The sequence below is a fragment of the Penaeus monodon genome, chromosome 30, assembly GCF_015228065.2.
Source record: "Penaeus monodon isolate SGIC_2016 chromosome 30, NSTDA_Pmon_1, whole genome shotgun sequence".
Lineage (NCBI taxonomy): Eukaryota > Metazoa > Arthropoda > Malacostraca > Decapoda > Penaeidae > Penaeus > Penaeus monodon.
This window is the reverse complement of record NC_051415.1, coordinates 32,175,902-32,177,801: the sequence shown is the minus strand read 5'-3', so window position 1 is coordinate 32,177,801 and position 1,900 is coordinate 32,175,902. Positions and strand designations below refer to the sequence as shown.

Here is a 1,900-nt window from a genome sequence, read left to right as displayed (position 1 = left end):
CCTAAGGAGAGAATGTATAAAACCACATCACAATGTTTAGCATTTTCCTAAAACCCAACTACAAGTTTTTCAGTTCCATAAATTTCAGTTCCTTTTGTGGAAATGCTCCTTCTATGCAACATGACTGTGCTTATATGCAGCTTTGATGTATATTACTGCTTATCTCCCTCAATATTTATTTACAATGCATCTTTTCCCTTCCCAATCCGGTGGCATGGAGGGGCTACAAACTTACAGTATTTACATTATTCATGTCATTGATTTTAATGCCTATCAAGCAAGTAAGTCAGCATTACTGAACTTTCAGCATTCACTGGCCTTACTGAGAAGGTAACTGCACATCACGGGATACTGGTAATTTTTGGGACAATTTTTTAGGATAAAAAATGGATACTGCATGGAGAAAAATATGGAACATATCTGTTGTTTACAAAAATTCAACCATAAGAAATAAATATAGTAAGATATAGTTAATCCACTTACCTCTCTTCAGAATGAACACTGTAATGTCTTTGGAGCAGTTGCTTGTGCTTAAAAGAAGCATTACAAATGTGGCATACAAACATGCGCCCATTATTGTGCGTTGAATCTCGATGATAGATGAGCGAGCTTGGATGTGTGAATACTTTCCCGCATGTAGGGCAAGGGTATTCTCGCTCCTCTTTGGGGGGCTGGAAAATCACTGAACAATGACATTCATCCCATGCAATAAAAGCACAAACTTTTTGCACATACTTTTTATCTATTCATATATTTGCCTCATTTTAACTAGGTCTTATGCAAAGGAAAGGCTATATCCATACTAAGCTAACCTTTCATAAAAAAACAGTAGTAACTCATTTTATACAGACATGTAATGCCCAAAATGAAGTTATTTCACAAACCTCAAACATTAAAATAAATTTCTGTCAGTTATTACGTACCTCATGTAATGCATAATGATTTCGAAGGCTATGCTGATAAGCAAACCGTTTTCCACAAGTGGCACAAGCATATGGTTTCTGACCTTCGTGCATACTTGCAACATGATTCTGGAAATTAAATATATTATTTTGTTATTTGTAAAAAAGATACACATCATTTAGCACAATATTGCTTAATTATGTGTTTGAATCAATCTCCTTATAAAAACTAAACATTTTAAAATCTATACTTATATAAACAGATTACCAAGTGTATTAAAATATTTAAATATTTGTCATGAAATTGCCGGTTTGTTCAAGCCAAAAAATTACCAAAATATAAGAATACACACTCACATTATAACCTTCTGAGGTCACAAAGGTTCGATTTGGACAATGAGGACATTTAAACTCAACCTGCTCACCCTCTTTCTCCACTTCTATGATTCCTAGAAAACAAAACAACAAAATAATACAGAAAAAAGACAAACACCTCCATGTCCATTTCTGTCTGATCATAGAACCATGTGTTTCAACTAGCAGGTTTCTCTGATTTTCTAGCCTTAGACTCTTAGACCTATGAGTACCCTACCTTGCTCCTGAAGACATTTCACTAAAAGATGAAAATAGATACATATCTAGCTATAAAGAAACTATATGATACTGAAGAAACACTACCTTAAAGTATAATGATCAGTAGAATATGAGTACTATCCTACAATAACCATCTAGTTTACATCTTAGAGAAAGGTAGAAAGGTGTGAACTGGAGTTTAGTTTCACACATCAAGATCAGTGTTAACACAATTACAAAATATGTATACATATACATGCAATGGCCAATATTAGTTTACTTTATTAATTTGTATATTATTGTTTACATCCTGATAATTACCATAGAATCAATTAACCCCTGGATCTGGGTGACAAGGATGTATCATCATGGAAAAAAAAAAAGGCCCAGGAATGGGTCATGAGAACATCTTGTTATGGAAAAAA

At 33.6% G+C, this 1,900-nt stretch overlaps 1 protein-coding gene across 1 annotated transcript in view; it reads right to left on the bottom strand.

The window, feature by feature from the left end:
* LOC119592719 (zinc finger protein 224-like) overlaps positions 1–1,900 on the bottom strand; it is a gene marked incomplete at its 3' end in the record, with an annotated part of 14,299 nt that overhangs the window by 3,729 nt on the left and 8,670 nt on the right. Inside the window, 3 exon segments of the mRNA XM_037941656.1 lie at positions 484–671; positions 924–1,031; positions 1,260–1,351. Coding sequence (XP_037797584.1) covers positions 484–671; positions 924–1,031; positions 1,260–1,351 — 388 coding nt within the window.